This window comes from Manis pentadactyla, chromosome 13 (genome assembly GCF_030020395.1).
Source record: "Manis pentadactyla isolate mManPen7 chromosome 13, mManPen7.hap1, whole genome shotgun sequence".
NCBI classification, from domain to species: domain Eukaryota; kingdom Metazoa; phylum Chordata; class Mammalia; order Pholidota; family Manidae; genus Manis; species Manis pentadactyla.
In genome coordinates, this window is record NC_080031.1 from 5,286,568 (window position 1) to 5,311,692 (window position 25,125).

At 40.8% G+C, this 25,125-nt stretch overlaps 2 protein-coding genes across 4 annotated transcripts in view; both read left to right on the forward strand.

Annotated features, from left to right (window-relative positions):
* The window catches only part of UBE4A (ubiquitination factor E4A), a 30,885-nt gene extending 24,597 nt beyond the window's left edge, over positions 1 to 6,288 (forward strand). For 2 of the 3 annotated variants that reach the window (XM_057491122.1, XM_036919892.2), the window contains exons 17-20: positions 187 to 367; positions 812 to 959; positions 2,026 to 2,183; positions 3,340 to 6,288. In XM_057491122.1, the coding sequence (XP_057347105.1) occupies positions 187 to 367; positions 812 to 959; positions 2,026 to 2,183; positions 3,340 to 3,469 (617 nt within the window). In that variant the 3' untranslated portion in view covers positions 3,470 to 6,288. Of the gene's footprint in view, positions 1 to 186; positions 368 to 811; positions 960 to 1,399; positions 1,566 to 2,025; positions 2,184 to 3,339 lie in introns of those variants that run through there. The other variant, XR_008993507.1, reaches the window with a different exon arrangement.
* Positions 6,289 to 8,048: 1,760 nt separating this feature from the next.
* Positions 8,049 to 13,921, forward strand: ATP5MG (ATP synthase membrane subunit g). The gene is made up of 3 exons (XM_036919915.1): positions 8,049 to 8,221; positions 12,248 to 12,408; positions 13,724 to 13,921. The coding sequence occupies exons 1-3, from the start codon at positions 8,170 to 8,172 to the stop codon at positions 13,820 to 13,822; spliced, it is 312 nt and encodes a 103-aa protein (XP_036775810.1). The 5' UTR covers positions 8,049 to 8,169; the 3' UTR covers positions 13,823 to 13,921.
* The last annotated feature ends 11,204 nt before the right edge of the window (positions 13,922 to 25,125 follow it).

The window sequence follows — 25,125 nt, forward strand, 5'->3', positions numbered from 1 at the left end:
GGGTGGTACCTTTTGTATTCTGTCTGCTTTTCCTTGACTGTATTTTCTCATATTGCTGCAATGAAATGTACTGTGTAATTTTTTAAATGGTAGGCCCCAGGGGTCTCTTGAGTAAAACTCTTAAGATATAATAAGGGAAAGATTACTAATGGACCAAGTTGTCACAGACTTTGGCTTCTCTTCCAGAGATTAAGTCACTCTTCGTGCACCCCTTCCTGGCTGAGCGCATCATCTCCATGCTGAACTACTTCCTGCAGCACCTGGTTGGCCCCAAGATGGGGGCCTTGAAAGTCAAGGACTTCAGCGAATTTGACTTTAAACCCCAGCAGCTTGTATCAGATATCTGCACCATCTACTTAAATCTTGGGTACCTGAAATTTAAACTGAGCAAGCCAGAGGGGATGCTAATACTTTGATTTGGGGTTTTGATCATGGAATGACTGGTTGGTAACCATGTGGAAATAGAAAATAAGTGGTTCATTTCTAGTTGGTTGACGAAGGAATCTCCTATAGTTTTAAATAATGAAATCTTGTATGACCTGTGGTACATTGTTCAGACTTCCCAATGTTCTGCTTGATTTGTGCAGAGGTAAGCTTTGCCAATTGTAGGATTGTTTTGAAAAGCATTATTCTTTTAAGGCCACAGGATACTTGCTAGACTTCTGTCCTAAAAATTAGAAGAAATCTTTCTGTATCAAAAGAGCATTCATGGCATATAAGTATTGGGGGATCTTGTTCCTTAGCCCATCCATTCTCTCCTTCCTAGACCTATTCTCTGACGCTCACTTTCTTTCTGATGGTGATCTTCCAGGGATGAGGAAAACTTCTGTGCCACTGTGCCCAAGGATGGACGTTCCTATTCCCCAACTCTCTTTGCCCAGACAGTCCGAGTCCTGAAGAAAATTAATAAGCCTGGGAATATGATTGTGGCTTTCAGCAACCTAGCAGAGAGAATCAAGGTGAGGAGGAGGATAATTTATTAATATGTTCAGTTACATTGTTGACTCAGCTCTTCTACTTTTTACCATATTTCAGGGGGAAAAAGAGCATTGCCTTGAGAAAATAACAACAGATGGTTCTTCCTGTTCAGTCAATAACTAGGACTACCATCTTCTTAATACTGTTTTCACCATGAGGGTGAGAATAGAAAATTGATGTAAGAAGCTTCTGCTAGAAGAAAAGAGTGTACAGATTTTTATATGTTATTTTTTATGAAAACTTTTCTACAGTGTTACTAATAGATGGAAAATCTATATTGTTAATGCAGAAGAACTTTTTAGAATAGAATTCAAGATTAGTCTTTTTAGTCATTGATTTTCTCTGTTCTGTTTGTAGTTGCAGTTGGCTTATATGGGAATAGCCATACATTTCAAAAATTAAAATACTTTATTGCATTCAGCTAATGCCTTTGGTTGGAGCATGAGAGAGCTCTGTTGGCAGTTATGAAGAAGGAAAACCATGGCACAGAATCTAGGAGAAGACCTTCCTTACTGATACCAGTCTTAACCTTTATCAAGTTACTTATTTATTGAGTTGGGCTTCATCTTTGCCTAGAGCTTAGCCAGGTGGGTCCGTGAGGAACTAGAGTCATGAAGGAATCAAATGTTGGAGCCATTTTTAAATTTCTATACCTGTTTGCACCTAAATAAACCCGGAAACTGCTTTTCATGGACAGACTGCATGAGTGACTCTAATTATGCAAATAATAATCCTCCCACCCCCATCCCCTTTTGAAATATGACATTTACAGCAGGACTGTTGACAGAAGGATGTTGTATGTGATGTGTTTCTTTTTCTGTTAACACTTAAACCATTTCCAACTATGACTGCTAGCAGCTGAGCCAAATTTAAGTTTCAGCTGAATGCTAAATTTGCTCCTATAATATCCATCTTAGCTTGTTTCAAAAATAAAGCTGAGAAATGTCTTTGTCACTGTAAGGATTATTAATGACCCTTTAAGATGAAGGGGTAGTCACTGAACATTTTGAATAGTTCACCTTAACTCTCAGGTGTCTGTGCGCTCAGTCTCTCGCAGACCTCCAGCAACAGGAAGAGGAGACCTATGCAGACGCCTGTGACGAGTTCCTGGATCCCATCATGAGCACACTGATGTCTGACCCTGTGGTGCTGCCGTCTTCCAGAGTCACTGTGGATAGATCCACCATTGCCAGACATCTGCTCAGGTGAGCCAGCCCAGGGCGCAGCCTCAGGACCACACATTCTATTTGTTTCCTGTCGTCTTTTTCTTCCAGGTCACTAATACAGTGCTGTTCACCCAGTAGGTGCCCCATATTATTGATTAATGAATTGGGGTGGCTTTTTGGCAGAGATACATCACTTGATTGTTAAGGATTTAAACATGTAAAACAAGATAACCTGTTGGGAAATGCTGGCTGTAACCTAACCTCTTCCTTCCTTAAGGAAACAATTTCTACCAACATGTTATAAAATATGTCAACCTGGAGTCTAAGTTGACTTGAAATTATCTTAATTTTATTTTACTGTAAAAACATAAAAGTGGTTTTTTTTAAATTCAGGTTTTACACTATATTCGTCATATGGGTTAGTCCACATTCTGCCGCAGCTGTTGTATTCAGCCGTGGGGCCGTGAGTGTTCCCCAGCCTGCCGCTCAGAGTGTAGCATTAGACAGAAATGGGTCCTGAGAGACTCTGCCTATTTAAAACTAAGCTCTATAAGATGACCCAAGTTTAAAGGAATACTCTTTTAAATAATGAAGAAAAGGATTTTCTGCTTCATAGTATTTGGTATTAAGCATTTGCTATATGCATGATGCTTTGCTAAGTGGGCAAAGTGCCTGAAAAAATTTATATTTCATGGTGGCCTCAGAATACAAACAAAAGATACATCAGTCCTTAAACTATGTTATAAACCTTCTTACCTGTCAGGAAACCATGATCTTCATTTACTTGTCTAGCAATCAGCGAAGTCAAATGTCAACTTTTACACAGCTTTATCCCTTAACATCTTAGACTAGCTCAGGGGTCTCTCACTAAAACTACAAACCACTTTACTCTGACATAAGTGTACGGGGTCTCTCTGCCTTAGGGAAATCAAGTCAGATACCATCTGGACAGCAATGTTGAGACAAAGTTTAAGAAGCAGAAAGACAAAGGTATTTTTGGCAAAGGAAAAAAAAAAAAAGATCTCCTGAATCACTCTTTCTCATCTCATTCTTTCTAACCTCAGGTCAGCACTTGATTTAGTTACACTGCACCCTAGCTTCAGTCTCAAAGCAAGGCGCCCAGGTGTGCTGTTTTTGACTTAGGATGTTAGAACTTGCGGAAATAACCCCATTTCCCTTTCTTTCTTTGTCCCAGTGACCAAACAGATCCCTTTAACCGTAGTCCCCTCACCATGGACCAGATCCGGCCAAACACAGAACTAAAAGAAAAAATCCAGCGGTGGCTCGCAGAGAGGAAACAGCAACAAAAGGAGCAACTTGAATAAATACTGTGAACTAAGCAAACCAAAAACCAACTCCAGAGTGCAGACAAACAATTGTTGGTGGTTTCTTCTGGTTCTGTTCCTTTTCCTTTTTTCTTTTTTTTCTTTACTAAATTGGAGATCTGCTCTTGTTCTAATTGTGGTAAGATTCCTAAGAACTTCACAGTGCCCTCCCGGCTGATAGGACATTATGTTGATTATAGCATCGACAAACTTAAAAGTCATCACTAGTTTTTACCCTTTGTTCTCTCTCCCTAGTCCATCTTCTTCCTTTGCCTTCCTTGAATTATAATTAACTTAAAATACTAAAACTTCCTTCCACTTTACTGTTTCTCTTCCAAGAACTGTTCAGATGTCTTTGGTGAGCACTGCCTTTAAATATATGATGTCACATATTTCAGGGACAGCTAATGTCATCAGAAAGTCCTGTGTCAGCAAGGCATTTACTAGTCTTCAGGATCCGGCCTTCAGCCCTTTTCCTTGTTACAGCTCTGCAATGTTAAAAAATAATCTTTCACATAAAAGCAGATAGATTGACGTTTGAGTAGACTTTTGAATATGATGATAGATGAGATGAAAACAAGGGAATCTACTGCAACTTCTGTTGGCAGCTCTTAATTTTGTGTTATCTCATAACTCAGTGACGCCATGGAGGACACTCTCCCACAGGGTTGTCATAACTACAGAACAGTTAGCCCTAAATATTTTTAGGAGGATTGGTAGAACAACCTTTGAGCTTTGACACTTCATTCAAAAAATCTGGAGGTGAAAGAATAAAGGAAGCTTTGGGGATCTTTTTATCTTACAGAAGGAAATCTGTTGGCTGTAAGGATGAGGCTTGAGTAGAAAAGTTAGGCGACAAATATTGTAACCATGGAAAATGTCATTTTAAGACACTAAACAGTGTATGTACACACACACACACACACACACACACACACACCATGTGTTTTTATATTGGTCTAGTGTAAACTCAGTACCGCTTTATGTTGTCTTTTCCATGGTAAAATGTATGCAGTGTATGATCATATTTACACTTACTCTAGACAAAATTCTAAGACTATAACATGTATATAGTTAGTGTTTGTTTGGGATTGTGATCTAAGTTCCAAGAGTTGCTTCTGACTCAGCCTTAGGTCGTCAGTTAACAAAGTAGGGATTTGAACACAACCTTGTCCTCAGTAAGTATCCACTTAGCCCTATGTCGTTAGTAGGTGGATGGGCCCACTTCTACAAGTTGAGTTTGAGCTCTCTACTCGTTGTGCAGCTTAACATGCTAAGTGAGGCACATTCCCCTATGGGGTGTCACTATCCTGCTAACCCTGAAAATAGAATTGACAAGAAGAATAGTATGATCTATAAACACAGGTCGTTGCTTAGTTTAAAGTACATTATTTTTAATCATGGCCTCTTTCAAATAAGATGGTAGTTTTTTGATATTACAACACAAGTTGCTATAAGCAGTCCTTGGTGTGTTTTGATGGTACCTGGAAAACCTCAAATCAGCGGGCATCCCACACTAGATATAAGTGGATGTTGCCTGTTGCTGTGCTTATAAATGGTAAAAGAAGTCAATGACTCTTGCAAATGCCAGAATGTAAGAGACCAATTCAGCATGCTCCCCAGGCCTTTAAAGGCCTTTGGAAGCAATTGTTTATATTCTTAAAATGAACTTCATTTCGTATTTAATATCCCCCTCCTCTGAGAATGAACTGTGCATAAAATAAGCTTCTACCTACTTGCATTTATCTTCCAAATCCAGCCTAATAGGATGTTTTAATTTTTAAAAGAAGTAGGGAAAAGACCAGAGATTCATAGGAGAAAATTGGAGGGAATATGGGCACAAAACCTCAGAAGGCAGCTGCTCCCAGCAGCTTTCTAGTTAACAACCTTTATGCTGCCTCTTGTATCTATTCTACTTCTGTATTTAGTCTTCAAATTGTAAGCCTTTTCTGGCAAGCTTTTTTTTGTTAAAGCTCTTTTCCTGAAACTTTTTATGAATGGCTATGGCACCATTAATGCTGCTGAATATCTTTAAACTCATCACAAAGGCAAGTTTATAGCTTAAGGCCACAATGGGTAAAAAAACCTAGTGTCTTCTGTGCCTTTTTTCTTTCCTTGAAGCAATGTAAGAACATCCCATAAATGAGACGAAAACATTATATTGGTACAATGCAGTGCATATATGTACTTGGAAGCTTAAAGAAGTGTTTTGTCATCTGGAACTCAGAAGCAGCTCTTAATCCTTTAGAGCAGACTTTCTGATATACCTAGTTTTATGTGTTGGCTTTGCTGGAGTATGATAGGAAAATGAAGTCTCTTGAGTCAGCTCTAGCATTGCTTACTAAGAGGGTAATACTAATCTTCAAAGATTATGTAAGTAGGTTTTATCAAGCAATCTGGATTGGTTGGTTTGTTTTTAAATGTAGTTTTTAGTGATATGTGAAAACTGAAAGAAACTTTAGTTTCATGGTACAGTTGAAGGTGCCAGTTGCTATTTGGTGTCACACTCTACAAAAGCTTCATCACTTTATCGGATGCTGGTTGCTAAGCAGCCATTGCCCTGAGCATAAGTCTACTGGGTGCCTTTACAAGCCAGAGGCTGATGCTGCACTGTTGATGTCATGTGAGGAAATAATGCACATGCTCTAATTGCTAAACAGGAAAACCTAGAAACAAAAAGAACACAACAAAAAGTTTGATTGAAATAAAACTTGATCAACATAACTATTTTAAAACATTCCAGGAAGGTTACTCCTTGTCAAACTTGCCTGGTGGTGTTTGTTCAAAGCTTGTATTTAATAAATGAACACCTGACTAACCCTTGTTATCACTTCCCTTATTACAGTATTAAAAGCTAGTGACAGCTTCAGAAATCCCTCTCCAAGTCTTGAGGACTCTGATTTTCACCCCTTTTTAAGGTAGTGATCCTGTGTGTGTGACCTGCCTTACCAGGTGTCTGGACCCTGGAGTTCTCAGATGAGTCTCCAGGCTTTTTTCCTAACCAGTTCATTTTTGTCTTCGCCTTTCTTGCCTCTTGTTTCTATACCTCTGTCATGTGAAAATATACGTAGAGGTACCTCTGCCTAGATTAACCCAACCATTCCCCTCTGCTACAGTATCCAAGCTGCTGGAGGAAAATGACACAATGTTTAGGGTGGCACAACCACAAACTTGTCTCTGACATTGCCCTACAACCTTCTCTGTGTCCCTCAACAGCTATTCCAAACTTTTAACCTCTTTGCTCAAATTCTCTCCCACCCTCCCGCTTAGCCGTCACTGAAGACCTTGCCTTCTACTTCATGGAAAGATTTCCACTTTGACACTTCTCTCATCTGCGGAAGAAAGCCCCTCCATTTCAAGGCTAATCCCTCCGACCTCCTTCCATGCTTCCTCGGTAATCTTGTCAACAATCCCCCTTCTCCATCTGCAGCCTCTCCTTGAGTTCTACATGCTTAATTTGGTTTCCTGGTTTGTATTCTTTTATGGCCGTATTTCTTCACTCATTGGCTCTGGCTTTAATTTTTTTTTAACTACTCTAGCTAATGTTTCCACGTTGCTAAATTAACTTTGCCATCCTTAATTTGACTTCTCTGGAATATTGAGCAGCTGAATCACTCCACTCCTTCACTGGAGGTCTTGACTCCTTAATATCACTTTTTTTTTTTTTTTCACTTTTAACATTCCATCAGTAAGTTTTACTTCTGCTCAGGGTTCCCCGGGGTACAATATTTATCATTTTAGTTTATCAGTTGCCACTACCCTACATACATCTTTCCTTCCAGTCATATTAAACTATAAAGTCAGCTGGCAGTATTGTATAGCTGTTTAGTTACACATCAACTAAAGGATCTCCTCTCCTTTGGGAAGTCTTCCAGATCAGCCCCACGCCAGATCCGATACAAATGCCCCGTCTCTGTGTTTACATCTCAACCTCTTCAGATCCCAAAGTCTGCCACTCACTATTTGGCCATTTTTCAATCTATCTTAAAAGGGACACTACCTAATACACAAGCTTTCTTTAAATTCCAAAATTTCTGGCTTACTGGAGGCCCTCAGTGAATTGATTTTGTTCCTCATATCTGCATAGTTCCTTGTGGCTGGTTAGGGAATTACGGGAAATGGGATTCCAATCCTGCTACAGGATGCACGGAGACCGAGATTGCAAAAGAGCGGCACGAGTCAGGTGACAGCTGGTGTGGCGCCTGCTCTGCCCCTAACTTCACATGTTTGGTCTGGGACCCTCTCTGCCTTCATAAGACAATCATATTGGTCTAGAAAAATCTCAGTGACACCGTCCAGCCCTAACTACCCCGATTCTCTCACAAAAGCGGCCAAAGTACGTTTCGCAGAAGACTGTAGTTGAATACGCGAAGCCCGGACGCATGCGCCTTCCCTCCACTCGCCGGCCTTCCGGACTTCCCTGCGCGGCTGCCCCAAGAAGTGCCTGTTTCATTGCGGAATCCCATTGTTCTCCACGTTTTCTCTGATCTCATTTTTTCATATCCACTTCGTCCTCTGTGACTGAAGAAAATGACCTGGCCAACTAGATTCCGAAAAGATAGTAGGACATCTAAATATCTTGGACCGGCGCGGAAAGAGGAAGCCCAACCTTGGAAGCGGAACGGAGTCCTGCGGCGGGTCCTTCCGGGGGGTGACTTTCAGCCGGCCGTTCAGGGCGACGGACTCTCGCTCCTGGAACGATGGCCCGGTTCGTCCGTAACCTCGCGGAGAAGACCCCGGCGCTGGTGAACGGTGAGCGCGGGGTCGGACTGCCGCCGCGGGCAGGCGGGCGGACCGCGGGCCTGGGAGGAAGGCGCGGGCTGTGGTAACCCGAGGGGCCGGCTTAGCCGTGGCGGGGACGGCCTGAAGGTGGGGGGCCAGAGGCAGGTTTGCGGCGCCTCCGGCTTTCCGCCCCCCTGGCCTGCAGCTCGGGTTCTCTGTACGGCCCGGAAACTGAGTTCTAACCACCACCGTGAAGGCAGGCGTGCGCGGGACGTCTGGAGTCGCCCGGCAGCTGCCACCCTGACGCCCCCGTAGATCTCTAGGAGTAGGAATGTGGAGCGTAGGGCCTGTTGGTAGAGTCAGGGAAAGGGAGCGGCCAGAGACGTGGACGGGCGCGCAAATTCGGCCTCATCAGGTTGTCTGGTTCTCAGTGGTGTGTTAGAAGTCAACAGGAATTTTTAAGGATGGGTGAGCTTTGGGGTGTTGACTTTGTTTTCTTTCCTGGCCAGATTCTGGGATACTTTGCTTTTTAATCTGAGAGAAATTTTAGGTGGAATCGGACTTTATGAACGAGTATCCCTGCCCCGGTAAGCATAGAAAGGGATGTATTCCTTTTAGAGTTTGGAATTCATGGGGGTTTTCCGTTTGAAAAAGCTAAAGCCTTACGGTTAGATAACCGTATTTCAGAACAACCTCGAATAGTCACAGCACTGAGTAGTAGGCTGTTCTGTCAGAAAATATTTCAGTTGTCTGCTGGGTGACAGGTTATTCATTTTATTCCCAAAAATTGACGGAAGCGTATTTGCTTAGATGTGCTATGTTCTAGTAAGCGGCTGAAGGGTAGATCTATCTCTAAGTAGCTTTTGCTCAAATTTGATAATGAAATGTGAATAGAAAGAACTTTTTAATACGTGTAATATTTTTGAACCTATTTTACTGTAATTCGTATTTACTTGTTCATTTTATCCTCTCTTGCCTCCAGCAGTAGCCAGTGAGTTACTGAAGGCCTTGCAGTGCCAGAAACCAAAATACTTGTTCCTATAGAACCCCAGTCTGCTAGTTTACATATTTTTGCAAAAAACTTAACATTTGCAACTTTACTAAGATAAACAAGGTAACTGTTAGGATAATGCTTCACAGTTTTACATAAGTAAAAAGAGAAGGAATTGTTGCAGCTTCATTTCTTTGGAATTTGTGGGTGATTTGAGGCAAAATTATTTAAATTTCAAGTGGACTTTTTTTTCCTATCATGGCTTTCAATCTTTAGGTGGTGCGTGTTGGGGAATTGAAAACTCACTTTAATAGTAAAATCCAAAAAGAAAAGTAATATGAAAATAATTTTTTTTCATTATGAAATAAATAAGCTACTTCCACTACTTTTGTGAATAATTGAACGATAATGGTTGTTATTCTTCCAGAAGTACTCAAAAAGGAGAATTCAACTAGGGTCATAATATTAAAGTGGAAATATATTTCACTTTCTAGCATAATTCAGTGTATTAAATGTGAGTTAAATACCTAATAAGTACTACTGACTATACATGTTAATTCACCTGGGGGACCAAGAAGTTTGCAGAAGTAATTTTATCATCAGACTTGCCCAGAAAGGTCATAAAGTCTGGTTTGTTTTCTTACTTATTAAAGTGGGACTTGATTTGGGTTTCACCAGTTTTTCATTAATCTTTCTGTTCCAGGAGCCACTCCAGGGTACCACACTGCATTGAGTTGTCAATCTCTCTAGTTTCTGCTGGTGTGAGTTTCCCAATCTTTCCTTAACTTTCATGATTTTGACAGTCTTAAGGTATCTATGTAGGTATTTGTCTAGGTATCCTATAAAGATGTTCCCCAGTGTGAATTTGACTGGTGTTCTCATGGTTAGCCTGTAGCTATGGATTTTGATAAAGGATACCACAAAGGGAAGTACCCAATCATATATCAGGAGGCACTTGGTAACCATATAACCTCAGTGGTGAACTAGCTTTCAACACTTGGATTAGGTAGTGTTACTAGTTTTCTCCACCTACATATATAACGTTTTCCTCCATACCCTATTCTTCAGAAGCAAGTAACTAAGTGTAGGCCAGGAGAGGGGATGGGAGCAAGAATCACCAACAGCAGGGATTCCATCTCCTGTAGGAGGGAGTATCTACGTATATTTAAATGGAATTCTTCTTTGAGAAAGATGCATCTCTTTCCCATTTTTTATTTAATTTATTGTATGGATTCATGTACATTTATTTCATGCTTCCCTTTTCCAGTAGTGTGCTGTTTATATTGCTGCAGCCTTGGACACAGAACTCTTTCACATGGCTACGTCTGTTGCTTTGACATACACCCATGCTTTTCTGGTACTACAAGGTGCTTCAGACTCATCTTGTATTTTCCCTGCCCCAACCTTAGAATCAGCCATTTCTCCAAGGAGTCCTAGTTCCTTCTATTAGACAGTGGTTTTTTGAAACTAAGATCTAGGCACTGGTATGTTCCTGTTACTGGACTACTAGAATATCGTTGCTTCTAGGCACTCTGAGTGGACAAGGGTGTGTGTGTGTACACTAACCCACATCTAGAGTGCATATATGTAGTTGTTTCCATGTCTGTCCATTTATGTATACATTAAACTAAATAAAGTTCATAAGAATGTATCCAACTCTAATTTGGTTCCACAGGATTCAGTCTTGCTTCTTTGTAGCCTATCTGTAACTTCCCTCTCCTGCAGAGGCTCCCTTCATCCAACATTCATTTACTTTCTCATTTGTACATCCCTTTCAGACCTTTTAATCTATACTCCCTGAGAAATTTACCAACTAAAGTACAGTAATTGTACAGTGCAGTGGTTTTTTTTTTTAAAGGTGGAATATCTGTGTGTTGAAGGTAATTTATTAAAGACAGTTACACAGGACTGTAGTTCTTTTTTTTTTTTTTTTTTGTATTTTGGTATCATTAATCTACAATCACATGAAAGACATTATGTTTACTAGGCTCCCCCCTTCACCAAGTCCCCCCCACATACCCCTTAGTACTGTAGTTCTTGATGGCCCCACTTTGCAGGCATTGGCAGTTCTGTTAAGAGCTGTCTCTTACAGCTTTGTGTCTGCTTAAAGATTTATCCATGGCCCTAAGCACAGAGTATGATGGAGATAAGTAATTCTAAGAGTAGTGAAATACCTAAATGCAGGCCATGAATAATAGGAAAAGTGCCAAGAGACTTAGAGAATCCATTTTTGAACAGCAGACACCTTATGGATGTTCATGCATTTGTGCTATTTTCTTTTTACATTTGTATTGGATTGTTTTTTTTAATGCATTTATCTTGCCAAAATCACTACCAAAGTCTCACATCTACCCTGAATGTTAAGATTTTGTTTTTCCCTGAAACAGTAAATACCTTGAGGAATTTCAGCTTAGTGATTGATGTGAGTTTTGGCTGATACAACAATACATGTAGATTTTATTTTTATTTGGTGTTTTGAAGGAGCAGCAGCTGTGCTCTTGTTAAAAGATTTAATCCAGCATGTATTGATGAAGATACCAAAAATGGGTACTAATTGGTATATAATTCCATGTGTATTTGCAGCCAATTTGTGACAAGTTTCCATCTTAGTCTGAGGGATGCCTTTCTGTATAGCTCCTTCCCTCCCCTTCTGCACCTCTTCCCTCCAAATTTTCTAGTCTTTTTACCAAGAAAATATGTTTACATTGTTACTCTTTTCTTGCTTTTGGATTCAACATCTGCTGACCTTACAGTTTAACTATATTTGCCACTCATAAATGAAGTAACAGGACTAGCTAGCCACTAGTGAAGTCCTAACATAATTGAATGTGCTTACAGCTTCCTACCCGATTGAATGTCCCTGTGACACAGGTGTTCTGCATCTTTAAAACCCTCTTGTTACCACGGAGCAGCTTTGACTTTTCACACCGGGTGCACATTTGGTACAAGCAGTGAATGAAAGTGATGCATGAATAAATATTTGTGTCCGGCCCACACATCTGCTTCTTTCAGTCTCTAGTGAGTTCATCCTAGGTTGTTTTGTTTTGTTTTGTTTTGTTTTCCAGCTGCTGTGACTTACTCGAAGCCTCGATTGGCCACATTTTGGTACTATGCCAAGGTTGAGCTGGTTCCTCCAACCCCTACTGAGATCCCTACAGCTATTCAGAGCTTGAAAAAAATAGTCAGGAGTGCTCAGACTGGTAGCTTCAAACAGCTCACAGTTAAGGTAACTATGGGCTAAACTAAAACGTATGTGCATAACAGAAAATGTCTTCCCTTGGGATTCTTCTGATTGTTTTGATTAATATATGTACTTTCCAGTGAGGCTGAAACCAGCATAATGAGAGAGAATCTCCTGTCTGTTGAAAAAGATATTTATCTTTATAATTTTGTCATTGGAGTTAAAGTAATTCAGCTATTTTATGTTTTAGTTTCCTGTTAGTCTTATAACAAAGACATGAACATTTTTCTGGGCAGATATTTTTTTCCCCTTTCTTAGTTTGGTTAGTGTACTAAAATAGGATGGCTCACTTTGCTGATTCTGTACTTTTTTCCTTCTGTAGTCTTGGAACTATCCCCATTTTGGCCAAAAGATCTCTTGGACTATGTCACAGTTGGGCGGCTAACACTTGTATAAAGGATAAAGATACCAAAACCCAGCAAGCATATAATATAATATGAAGGGTTATTGAATTGCAGTAAGATAAAAATCTAAAGACTAAGAAATTGACTTTGGATTTTATATTTTCTTGCTTGATCTAAACACAGGTACAAAAACCCTAAAAAATAAATTATTTCTGGCTTTAGAACCTACATCCTGGAAAATATGGTTATTTTTCAGGAGACTTCCAATATTTCTGGTCTGATTTGAAGGGCAAAATTAACCTTAAGGTACTAAAAGGAAAAGGCCTGATTTTGGTGTTGGAAAGGTATTTTTTTCAATGCAGTCTCAAGCCTCACATTTGCACTTGGATGAAACGCTGCTCTCTGCACCTGTGGTTGCACTTTTTCTCCTCAGGGCAATGAAACATTGATCTGTGAAAGAGGTAGTTACTGGAAACTTGGAAGGAGTTAAGCCAGATAAGAAATGAATAAAATGATGTCTAAAGGGGAAGGCAGAGTCCTTTATCTTTCTGCAGGTTTTCTTTAGCCCACCAGAAAGGTCTTTTCAGAGACCCGCCTGCTTAAAGCCATCCTTTATAAGAATTCCCTGTCTAAATGTGTCAGCTATTTCCAGGATGTGGGTCGTTTTAGGGCTCATAAAGTATCTCATAAACTAATAATGAAAGGGTTAAGTCAGTTCAGGTCTTTAAAGAATGCTTTGAAAGTATTTATAAGCTCTGGACTACTTACCCCACATAATTGTAAGTTCAAGGGTTCTCAGCAGTTGAACAAAGTTATCAGTAATTCTTGACTTTGAGTAAAACTGCCCCCTTATTTGAATAGCGTCCTTATATTCTCTGTCACTTAATCCCGAAAGAGAATAGTTTTAAATATGTAAGGAAAAAAATGTGCATTAAAATTTGTGCTTCTTTTTTCAGGAAGCTCTGCTGAATGGTTTGGTGGCCACTGAGGTGTGGATGTGGTTTTATGTTGGTGAGATTATAGGCAAGCGTGGCATCATTGGCTATGATGTTTGAAGACCAACCTTTAACATGTTTATATTTGGTTTGTTTTTGAGTGTTCTTGGACCATGTGTGATCAGACTTACTTGAATAAAATAAGATAACGTATCAAAACCAGTATTTTCTCTATCACACACCTCGTGGAAGGGCACAATTTCTCTTGATACTAAGTTGGATTGTCTTTTACTTTAATACATTAATACAGCTCTAAATGCTTGTCTTTGCCTAGCCTGAAATTAGAAAGGATATATGTGAATATATCAACCTGGCACCTTTATCAGGATAATATTTTAATTTGAAAGTTTGAAATGTATGATAATTTTATTTTCAGAAGAGTCAGGAAAAAGGCCTTGAGAAAATTAGAACTTAACTACAGTAGGAGAAATGGGAATACCATAAGCCAGAGTTGCAGTTAAATCACATCAATAGTATAAACAATAAAATATGCATGGTTTCTCTTTGCTAAAATTAGCTTTTTGACAACACCTGTATCAGTAAATATTCGGGTACTTGGTGGTGTTCTAAGTATGTATCTTTGTAACATCTTTACACCAGAATAGAGTGAACAAGAGCCATGCTCTACATTCTTAATCTAATTTTGATGTGTTTTATATTACTGATATATCCAGTTTTATGATTTTTGGAACTATCTTTGCAAAAATAAGATTCCCTGTGGATATTTAAACAGGGTTGTAACATATCCATGGGTCTAAATATTATGCCCTGAAGTAAATAGATATGACTGCTCTCTGTCTTTGTGCAGGAGAGACTTACTCATTGGCTTTTGGGGATCTTACCATCTTTGAATGGCTCACTGGTACATTTCTAAATCCATTGTACTCTTGCAGACACTATAAAATGTGCATTACCAGCTGGTGATAACCACAAGATTATTTCATATTGGAAAAACATGGTCCACAATATAGTATTTAATAGTATTAAACATTTATCTAGTCAGTCCCAAATCTACCCACTGCACTTAGAACGCTGCTGCTTCAGCTTAGGACAGGCACAACTTTTCTAAGCAATAAGCAAGAAAGTCTCCATGGAGACTGCTGCTCTTCAGAAATGAGTAATGCCTAACTTACTGCTTCTGCAATGAACACAGGTCAAAACTGAAACTACCTCTTTTCAAAATGACTTAAAATATGTATAGCAAAAGACTGAAGAGATACTACTACAACAACGACCTTTATGAGTTTCTCTCGCAAAGTATATATGAAGCATGGTGAGTATTAAAATAAGACAAAAGCAAATTTAAAGGTTTGAGTCAGTAGCGCTAGTAAGAACCTACAGAGGCCAAGTTGATTCAGGATATGAATCTGATCTTTTTTTTTTTTTTTGATGACATGGTCACCCCAGAAAGTCCTCAAAATAGGTATTTACTAACTTCACTGCTACTTCCTGCTCTTTGCCTGCCACACAGCACACCTCTGATTTATGGTGGCTAATAGTGCGTGTACAAAATTTTCTTAGGTTAAAATAGCAGTAGGCTCCTTGAAGCTCCTGCTGGGCCACTTATTTTTGCCCTCCTAAACCCCAAATGCCTTGTCTCCTAGTATAGAACTGTTCAGGTCTTCTTTCACTGAATTTGTGCCAAGTGTTTGCCACTGACAACTTCAATGTACATCAGATAGGCTACACCCCAAATCCAGGCACTGTTAAATGGTAGAAACATGAGCAAGACTTTTCGTCTGCTTCACAAAGTTTGGTCTGGTGAGACAGGTAATTAAGCATGGAGTTACAGTAGTGTGAGAAGTGCTATAATGAGGGAAGTAGAAGGTATGCTTGAAAGGGTCTAACCCAAACTTCAGAAGGGGGTTCAAGGGTGGCTGTCAGGAAGTAACATCAAAAGTAAGTAAGTAAGAGCCAAGAAGCATGGAACAAGGTACACTGGGCCAGTGGAACGAAAGCTGTTAAATCAGAATTAAGTCTGGCACATTGGGGGTTTGAAATAATGAAGTATGGCTGAGTCACCAGGTACAGACGAGAACAGTGAGGTAAGACAGTGGGGGCCAGATGGGAAGTGCTTATGCTGCCGTATTAAGGATTGGACAATCTTAAGGATGGTAGATGGAAAGCCACTGGAGAATTCTGACAGCACAACTCCTGCCCTCAGTTTGTATAATCTTCACAGCACCAGGCAATTTCAATTCCAAGTAACAAAAGCTAAGATGGAAAGGTGCATCTAAGGGTGCATGTGGTCCTGCATTTTTCTCAGTATGTAGAATAGACACCTATTTAGCGGTAGGCATCATGAGGAGAGGGGAGATTGTAGTTGCTCAAGTTCAAGCCAGTTCTACATGTATAACAGACTATGGTCCAAAGATGTGATTCCTATGGGAACTGCTCTATGAATTCTTCAACATAAATGTCAGTAAAGCAAAGCCTTTTTATGAGGCTTTCAAAACCACATTGAATGTGAAACTGCCCCCATAGTGTACTTAATCCTGTGTTCTAGAATACACTTAAGGATTTTCCTTAGCAAGTTTCTCCCTTCACACTCATCTCAACATACCTAAGTATTTCTGCCCTGATTTCTAAGGACAGCTCAGTATGACTACTTTTTTTAGTATTCCGTATTTGTATAGTACTTGATATTTTCAACACACTTGCTTTGACTCTCATTTAGCCGTTAGCTTTCCTCTGAGGCACATGGCGTGGCATAGACGACAGGCCCATTTAATAAGTCAGGAACTAAGCAGGAGAAACCTCAAAGGATTTGGCTAGGATCCCATGAGTAGTAAGTGGTGGAACCACAAATTGGTCCCAGGTAATGATCCATACTGTATGTAGTCTGTACCCTGACTTTTCTCCTGACCACTGTGTAGACCTCCCTACTTTGTCTCTTCACAGTTCCACTCTGTATTACTTTCTGTACTCTCAGAGCTATTTTGCCCTACTACCTAGCTGTTCTTGTCCCACAAGTTCTCAGCGTACCTGATCTTATGTAAAGTGATAACCAGTGTTGTAGGGCTTAACATTTCCTAGTTACGGTAGTTTTTATTTCTACCAGAACATGATTTGGCATAATTGTAACCACTCTTGAGATGAATACAGTAGCAGTTCCACGAGAGATTCTCTTAGGCAACTTAACTAGACCTGCTTACCAAATAAAGTCCCTGGATGATGATAAAAGGCTAGATACGTACAGCCCTTGACATGTGCCTTTAGCCTTAATCTCATTTTGTTACCAAGCCATTGTTTCGGCCACGCAATTTAACCCAATCCCCATGAAAACTCCCAGCCTTAAATCTATTAGCAAATACCTTGACCACAACCCCTGATGCAGTTTTCTGCTGATCACCAGGCCACTCTTTTTAATTAAAGTATTAATATACAATCATGTTGGTTTCAAATATACATCACAGTGGTTTGACAGTCTTCATGATCAACTTACATTGTGATTGTGAATTATTGTGCCCTTTTATCCCCCTTCCCCTCTCCTCCCCACTCTCTCCCCTCCTCTTTGGTAACCACTAGGCCCCTCTTGGTGTCTATGAGTCTACTGCTGTTTTGTTCCTTCTGTTTTGCTTTTTTTTTTATATTCCATGAATGAGTGAAATCATTTGGTATTTGTTGTTCTCCACCTGGCTTATTTCACTGAGCATAATACCGTCTAGATCTGTCCATGTTGCTGCAAATGGGAGGATTTATTCTCTTTTTATGGCTGAATATTCCATTGTGTATATATACCACTTCTTTATCCATTCATCTCTTGATGGACACTTAGGTTGCTTCCATATCTTGGCTGTTGCAAACAAAGCATTAATAAACATAGGGGGTGTATATGTTTCAAATCAGGGATTTTGTTTTCTTCAGGTAAATTCCTAGGAGTGGTGCTCTTTATTTCTTGCCATTTTTTTTCTCCTGGCTCACTGTCACTCTACAAAACTACTGTCTTAATTCATGGCAATTTCAACACACACAGATCAGTAGTTTACAAAGTATTGTCCCTGGACCACAGCAACAGCAGCACAAGGAAATTTAGAAATGAAAATTCTCAGGCGCTACTTTAAAGCTCAGGGGGTGGAATCCAGCAATCTCTGTTAATAATTGTCTCCATGTAATATTTGAGAGCCATTGACATAAATGATGCAGCAAACTAGGCTTCTCAATTCCCTTAAAAAGTCCAATGATTATGTTTTTCACCTTCCTTGGGTACTCATTCCCATGTAATTACCAATAATTTCAGTCACTCCATGGTTTCAATTTCATGTTTCCCTCTCTCTCAACACCTGTTTTCCTTCCAACCCATTAGCTCTAATATCCCAACTATACTGATTTGGAGTCACCGTGACCATCAGTAAGTTGATACCATCCCCCTCACGACCTTCAAGTCCTCTTTTCCTCACCCAACTTAACTTCTATTCCATGGTCAGTCATGATCATTGTCTAGAATATACCCTCAAATTCCTTGTGTTGTGCTCATTTCCCAAAACCCCATCCTTGGCTGAGAGTACCTGCTCTGCACTTGCACCCGAGAAGCTGAATATAGTCGGTAAACCAAGGTGGCTAGTCTTATTTTATATTCATGATCTCAACCTCACCCCAAATACACCAGGCAACTCCTGCCTTAGATTGGCTGGTTCCTTAAGAAAGCACTTAACACTACCTGACAATCACAGTATTTCTTTGGACCATAATTATTTCTGTCAGCAGATGACCTTACTTGCTGTTTAAGAAAATTGAAGCAGTTGGAGAATTTCCACAAACTCTCATAACATCATCTACTATCTGCACCCATCTGTCTATATATTCTCCACCTTGCCTGTATCCCACCACTAGATGTGTTTGTGCCATTTCTCCCCTTACGTATATCATTAGTTTTCTCTCCTACTCTATTGTTCCTGTGAGTGTATCACTATTACCCAGCCCATCTTTTACAAAATCAACTCCCTTTTGCAGCAAAACACCTCAAAAGTTATCAATACTAATATTGGTTAGTATTCACTTGCTGTCTCCAATTCTTGTTCTCTCTTGAACCTACTCCAGTCAGGCATTCATTCCTACCACCCAACTGAAACTGCTTTTCTTACACATTGAATGCAAGAGTCAGTTCTCATTCCTCATTTTATTTGACCTTTCAGCAATATTTGACTCAATATTTCCTCCAGTTTGATGCACTTACTGGTAAACTTTTGTTCCAGAGCTTTCTTCTGGCCTCCCAAAGATAAGGCTCAGTCCTTCCTCTTTTTGTCCTCATTCCATTGGTGATCTCAACCAGTCCCATGGTGTTAAATAACATTTACACACTGACAACTCTCAAATTTGTACCATCAGTCCATACTACTCTCCTGAAATCTAGACATACATGCAACTGCCTATTCGATACATCCCTCTGGTGTTTAATGACATTTCAAACTTAGCATGTCCAAAATTGAACTCCTGATTTTCTTCACTATCCCCACCCCGAATCTGTTCCACAGTTTTCTCCTCAGCTGGTGGCAACTCAGTCCTTCCAGTTGCTCAGGCTGAAGACCTTTGGAGTCCTTCTTGACTCCTCATATTCCATATCAATCCATCCAGAAGTCCTGGTGGTTCTACATTCAAAATATATCCAGAATCTGACCATTTCTTACCACGTCCACTGCTAACACCAATGCACTGCCCTCTCTCCCTGGGATTGCTGATACGGCCTTGGCCTCCTGCTTCCAAGTTTGCCTCTACAGTCTATTCCCCACATCAGTCGGAGTGATCCTTTCACAATACAAGCCAGACCACTGCCACTCCTCTGCTCAGAAGGCTTAACGGCTCCCACCGCGCTCAGATCCAAAGCTTGAACCCTTACAGTGGATCGCAAGGTCCGACGAGCTGGCTTTCCAAACGTCCCCGAGAGCTCATCTCCCGCCACTCTTCCCCTTCTTCACCTGCTTCGCTGGCTCCTAGCCTCACCCCAGACACACCAGGCAACTCCTGCCTTAGCCACTGGCTGGTTCCTCAGCTTGAAATGTTCTTCCCCAAGGTAGTGCCAGGGCTGGCTCCCTCAAATCACCCTGTTTCTACTGTGGACTTCCCAACCACAATGACACCTGCAAGAAACCTCTGTTCCCCCAAAATTTCAACTTGTAACATTCTATATGATTTACTGGTTTATTGTGTTTATGGTTTGTTTTACCTCACTAAAATAAATGGAAGCCCCATGAAGGAATAATTTTTTTTAGTCTATTTTGTTCATGGCTGTATTCCCATTTCCCAGCACACAGAAGTCACTCAATACAGATGTGATGAATGAATGAATTTATCCATTAATGAATCCATACCTTTATAAATGCTGTTCCTGTTTCCTTCATCCTGGCTCTTTCTACCTGGCACATCTCTGTTCCACTTTGAGGAGTCTTTTCTGGTGATCCCAAACTGCTGCTCTGTGCCCTCATGTTGAGCCTCTGTAGCAGACATCACTGTACTCTAGTGATATATTTACATGTGTTTCTTTCCCTTACTAAACTGTAAGCTCTTTAAGGAAGGTACATTATCTAATTCACCTTTGTAATCCTAGCCTGTCACATCTATCTGGCTTGTATACAGTAGGTTTTCCAACAGTGAAACAGCAAACTCTACATACTGTGTTTGGTACTGGGTTGATAAACAGCAGAATTTAGTGGCAGTTTCCACAGAGGGAGATGCAGGCCTGGGGGACTCATTTCCTGAAGGCCTGCAGGCTGAAACTGCCACCAAGCTGATGCCGGCTGAGTCACTCCTGCTTCTCAACCTCTAACTTGAAAACAGAGACTTGGATCCCTGATTAGCTGCAGCCCGTCTCCACCAAGCAAGGGAGGTAGAGGGCTGCTTTTGCTTAAGGCCCAGGAGGGAAGAATGAGAGGATGGGCAGCAGAAGAGCTTCAACAGAAGACATAGCCTGAAATCTGAAAATCCCAGGAATTCCTTAGGAACTGATCATCTTAACTCCGTCTTTCTTTGCCAAGCCTGCATTTCAGAGTTTATATACTTACTAGAGCTGAAAGAATCATATATAGGCTTACATATAGGTTTATAGTGCCATACTTTTCCTCATAGGATTTACACATGCAACCTATAGATGGGTTTTTATAAGAATTGTATGTTGGATTTTTTGCATAAAGTTAGAAAGGTTATATTTAGGGGCTCCAAGTTTTAATGCATTCCAGTGTTGTCAAGTCCAAGAGCAATTAAAATTATTGTGTGGTTTTGAATTATAGCCTGCTTGTTAAAATAGCTATTGTTTCCCCTAAGGACAGCCTGCATTTTTACCTTGATGTCATCTCATGCCGGGTCTCGAGAGGGTAGAGAACTTAGTAGAACAAGTGAATAAATATAGTTCTGAGATAACAGTGAATTCTAAAGTAATGGTAGAAAAGGAGTTACCCATCGTAATGACCTTCAGGACGAGTAATGGAAAGAAATCATGAAAGCCCAGGATTGGTTTTTTTCTTTTTTTTTTCAAGTAATCTTAGCCAAATAAATATGAAGTCAGGGATGCTATTTTGGTCATTGCTCCACCTTGAACCCTTCTATGGTGTCCTCTGCCTTGAATGTGCTAGTAGAAGCATGCTCTGTTATGTGACAGTCACTTTTACTACTACATTGGGGAAACTAATTTCCACTTCCCCCGAGGCTCCAAATTTCACCCCCACTGCACTGAGGGCAAACACTGGAGCCAAATGGTCCTTGATTTGGGATCCCTGACTTTGCCCTGCTATCCCATCTACCCCCCGACTCCACCCATCCCAGAAGAAAGTTGCCTATAAAGACCGAGCAGTGAAGCTCTCAAAGCGATCTGTGGAAAGAACACAGTTCAGCAACAAAAACCATTTTTTTCCCCTCTCTTAAAACAGTATCTCTAGCTGCATGTTTTTCTTATTTGTCCATCTCAACAGCAGCTGAGGCTTCTTGCGGGTTAGCAGAACCACTCATCTTGGAAGATTCGAGACAAAATGGTCTCGTCACTTTTCAGTGCAAAAATGAAATGAAGTGGGACGTTTGCCTGAGGTGAGTGAGTCAGGGGCGGAGGACTGGGATGCAGGACTTGACTCCTGGTTTCCTGACTCCAACCACATCCTCTCATTCTCACATACTTAAGTGGGTCATTGCACTGTGAAGGGCAGGAGTGGGGAAGGAGGATGGTTCCCTTTTATGTTTATTCAAATACTAACATCTGAACTTGAACTCACACGTAAGGCACTCCATTTCAACTTCAGCAGCAGCAAGTGATGATTCATAACATCTAACTGGCATCAGAGCCCCAGACACCATGATTTTTTCTGGCTCTTCAGCCATATGATTGGCTAGATGTTAACAGGCGGGGCTCAGAATAGACAAGAGACTAAGGCTAAAGAGGAGAGACTGATGCTAAACATCTTCAGAGCTGAATTATGCAGTCATTATTTGACGACCTAGTGTTTACCCATAATGTTTCAAAATAAGTTCCCAGTTTTTAAACTTGATATCAGAAGCTCATATAACTTCACATCTGAGACACATTTTAATTCAGGCTTACACTTTTGTGTCAGAGATTATGAGGTCTTTGCCTTGGGCAGTGATGGTCACATTCTCATGGTTTTATTCGTTTGCTTTAATTATTTCCTGAAAGATAGACAATGAGTTTTTTTAAGTCTAGAAATAAACAACTAAACATAATGCATGCATTGTAATGTAGATTCCAACACATGTCAAAACAACCTTATGCAACAGGCCTTGAAAAAGATGACCTTTGGGAAATCTTCCAGGCCAGTCAGATTGCTGGAGAGAAAATAACCAAATGCTAACTACCCAAAGGGCTTCTTTAAGGGACAAGAAATTCTGGTCTTTCGGTATTAACACCTTCGTTTGTGGAAATTCATCTCAGAATTCAGGAATTGGTAGCTTCTATTTCCTCTAAGACTGCCTCTCAATCAACAAGTTGTCCATCTAGCTAAGGGACCGCTTCCTGGAATTAAGACTGCAGAACCTAGGTTATAATTAACTCAGACTTCCTCCTCCTCTTGTACATAGGCCATGACCTTAATCCTCACCTGGATTTTCCATCCCCTCTACAGATAAAAATTGGGTCTAAATTAGATCAACCCAACTCCAGTCCTGTTAGCCACGATAAGTTGGCATTGATGGCTGAAAGGAATCCTAAGTCAATTTTAGGCTATTTTAGTTAGACTTTTAAGTGTGACTCATAAAAAAAAAAAAACCTAGACATCTCAATGGGAGGATAATATCAGTCAGTTTTACCCATTTTCTCCCTATAGTAAGGAAAATGACCTACTAATGTTAGGTCTAGTGAATTTTTTTTTTTGTATCATTAATCTACAATTACATGAAGGACATTATGTTTACTAGGCTCCCCCCTTAGGTCTAGTGAATTTTTTCAAAGTAATTTGGAGGTGAATAAAATGTTTCCAATTCTAGGAAGTGCAGCACCGACAATACACAGAACCACATATGAAGCGTGATAGGATGGGAGGGGCTTTGGAATTCCACAGGTCTCAAGCGCGTGGATTTAAAGTCACATTTAAGCGATGATCAGTAGGTCCATTGCTACTTATCTAGAGGTAAGTATATGGTCCTATATGATCTCCTTGGTTTTTACAACTTGGCAAGAGATAAGGTTTAAGGGACAGCATAGATTTGAGGGCTTTGCTGGTGTGAAAGCTGAGATTCAAAGATGCTCTTACACACCTTCAGTCACTTGCGGGTCTTCCAGAAAAGAGGAACTCTTCCCTATACCTTAAAGAGGAAACAGTTACTGTTGGCATGGACTCCTTCAAGTCCTTCCCCTTCACTTCGAACAGATCTACTCCTGATCATACCCTTCTGTCCTTTCTCCTGTGCTAGAGGAAAGCATCAAGGACATTCTTTCCAAAACTATCCTTCTACACTTGCCTTTGATTTGCTTCCTTTCTGCTCCTCAGTGACCTTTCCCTAGCCGTCCTCCAATTTCATTTCTTTATCTGTTCAACAAACATGTATCACACTCTTGTTACAGGCCACATTAAGTGCTTGGGATACTGAAATAAAAGACACATTTCCTGCCTTCAAAGGGCTCACAGTCTAGAGGAGAGTAGCAAACAATTATGGACCACACAACCAGCACCCAGGATGTGGAGATGGACAGCCCCAGTGGGCACGCGGCGCTCTGGTGGGCACACTGAAGGGGCTGGAGGAGGCTGCAGTGCAGGGCATGACGGCCGAGCAGAGTCTAGACATTAGCCAAGAGGAGAAAAGAGGAAGGAAGGGCATTTTAGACACCAAGGAAGGGCTGAACAAGAGAATTCAAGCTCCGTAAGGCTGCAGGAACACAAGGAAGAGCTGTGTGTTGGAGGCAAGGGCAGAGGGAGAGTTAGACCAAGTAATAGAGGATCTTGAGGAGAAGGGGTTACTGGAGTATTTTGAAGATGAAAGTAATATTGTCAGACCTACATTTTAGGGGGTTCAGTCCCGTATCAGAGGATGATGGGACTGGGCACTGTTGCAGGAATGCTGAGGAGAAATGGGCAACTGGGAGTGGATGGTGGTGTGATTAGAAGAGAGAACGCAGAGAGAGGCACGCTGCAGTGGGAAGAGGAATTCAGTTTAAGGACATACTGGTGAAGATGCCCAACACAGTATTGGTTACGTATGTCTGAAATTAAGAAGGGTGGTTTGCGCTGGAGGTATAAATTTGGAGTCACAGGCACACAGAGGGTGACTTGAGAATAAGGTGAGATTGCTTAGGAAGAGTGGGTAAGCTCCATGAGGGAAGGCAGGCATTTCCGGAGGTTGCTTATTGCTCTATCCCCAGTACCTAGAACTGTGCCGGGCATGTAGCAAGGATTCGGTAGCTATTTAAGTAAATGAAGGAAATAATGAAAAGAAAAGAGGGCTAGGATCGTAAGTCAGAGAAACATCAACGCTTGGGATGGACACAGGCAGAGAAGCCGATGAAGGGGTTTGGGATAGAAAGGTTAGAGGAGAAGCAGGAGGGAGAGGGTGGGTAGCCAAGGGAGGAGAGCTTCCAGTTCAACAAAGCCAGGAAAGACTAAGTTCACCAGGAACTAAAAGCCTCCATTAGTTTCAGCAGCTGGAAAGCCATTGGTGTGTTTTAGGACGGCAGTTTTCCTGGGGGCCACCGGCAGGTGATAACGATTCAAAGGCAAGGAGTGGAGACTGAATGTAGATGATTCTTTTCCGATACTTCATTCAGCATCTTCATTAGGCAATTTTTTCCCCTCCGTTTTCACTGCTACTTCCCTCAAGCTACACACAGGCTCAGGTCTCCCCATCCGGGGCATTTTCCCGTCTCCAACCTTTCCATTTTCTTCACCCTCAAGCTACTGACCCATCTTTTGTGCTCCTTCTCTACAAGTGAACGG